Genomic DNA, 1,284 nt, shown 5'->3' on the forward strand with positions numbered 1-1,284 from the left:
GCACCTTTCGATGTGCACCCAATAACTTCATGCAATGCGTCACAATTATGATCTCTGATCGATCCAGAAAGGTGTTTCTTCCTGTGATTCATGCGCTCACTACGTAGATGACTACAACAACGTACCTTAAACTACTTCGTTGTGTCCAATATTTAGTTGGAAGCAAACTCCTTTCGAAGAATGTAGTATGCGACTTCGAGGGGGCGCTTATTGGAGAGATCCGTACGTTCTTTCCGGAGGTCCGCATTATAGGCTGCTTATTTCACTTTAAGCAGGCATGACCCCGCAAAATGAAGCGACATGGGCTATCAAATCAAGAGGCCAAAGTGGTTATGACACCTAACGTGTTCGACATATTAACAGTCGTCGACCCCAGCAAAATTTACGTTCAAGGAATTGCATGGGTGAAGTCAAAGATACGCCAAACATGTGAAGCCAAGAAATTAGTTTATTCTCAACGCAAATGGCGAAACTTTTGAGGATTTTTTCAGCGCACCTGGATGAATGCATATTCACTTACGTTCTGGAACGTATACGGCATGAGGCGACATATTGTCAATCGAACCAATAATCCATTGGAGCGCTTTCACCGTGAACTAAACAAAAGCCTCAGGCCTCATCCAACGATGAAGCAGTTTTTAACTACTTTGGGGATTCTAGCTCGCGAATACGTGGTTCAACGCAATGCAGTGATAGCCGGAGTAGCTGTTCCGCCTTCGCGATCAGGATTCGTACTGCCAAAAGCACCCAGATTGCCGAATGTGACAGATATCGAGGATTCCGCATCGAGCCACGATAGTGATAGCCGTGTAGTTGACGAAGAAGCAGATTCTGAGCGGTACAGCACGGATATGTAATGGGTGTGCATTACATAAGTAGGTAGATTTACACAAGTAGGCAGTTTGAACATAAAAGTAGGTACTTCAGCACGCGGGTAGCGCGTGCTGTGTTGTCACTCCCTGATTGGCTGAAATTCAGGTATTCAGACAATCAGGAGCCGACTTGCATTTGGATGGTTCTAAAGGGGTCGGGGTTTTTACCCTGCACCCAATTTAAATCAGGGTTTATTTTACCAGAAGTTGAGTCTTGTTGTATTAAGTACGAGCTTCCTCATCGCTACGTGTAAGCTAGTAACGGTAAATACCTGGCCCGTTACACCTGGTAGCACTTAGTAGTCCTTTCAGCGACCAAGACCAAGATGAAAAACGGCCTCACGACCGGTTCCTCCGGAACGACCCTGGAACACGAAGCTTTCCCCCATCTCACTCGTGTCGAGTGGGAGGC

At 46.2% G+C, this 1,284-nt stretch overlaps 1 protein-coding gene across 1 annotated transcript; it reads left to right on the forward strand.

The window, feature by feature from the left end:
* Positions 1-539: 539 nt before the first annotated feature.
* Positions 540-857, forward strand: PPTG_15273 (hypothetical protein; the record flags this gene model as incomplete). The annotated part of the gene is made up of 1 exon (XM_008912324.1): positions 540-857. The coding sequence occupies one exon, from the start codon at positions 540-542 to the stop codon at positions 855-857; it is 318 nt and encodes a 105-aa protein (XP_008910572.1).
* Between the last annotated feature and the right edge of the window lie 427 nt (positions 858-1,284).

The sequence above is a fragment of the Phytophthora parasitica genome (genome assembly GCF_000247585.1).
Source record: "Phytophthora parasitica INRA-310 unplaced genomic scaffold supercont2.46, whole genome shotgun sequence".
Classification (NCBI taxonomy): domain Eukaryota; phylum Oomycota; class Peronosporomycetes; order Peronosporales; family Peronosporaceae; genus Phytophthora; species Phytophthora nicotianae.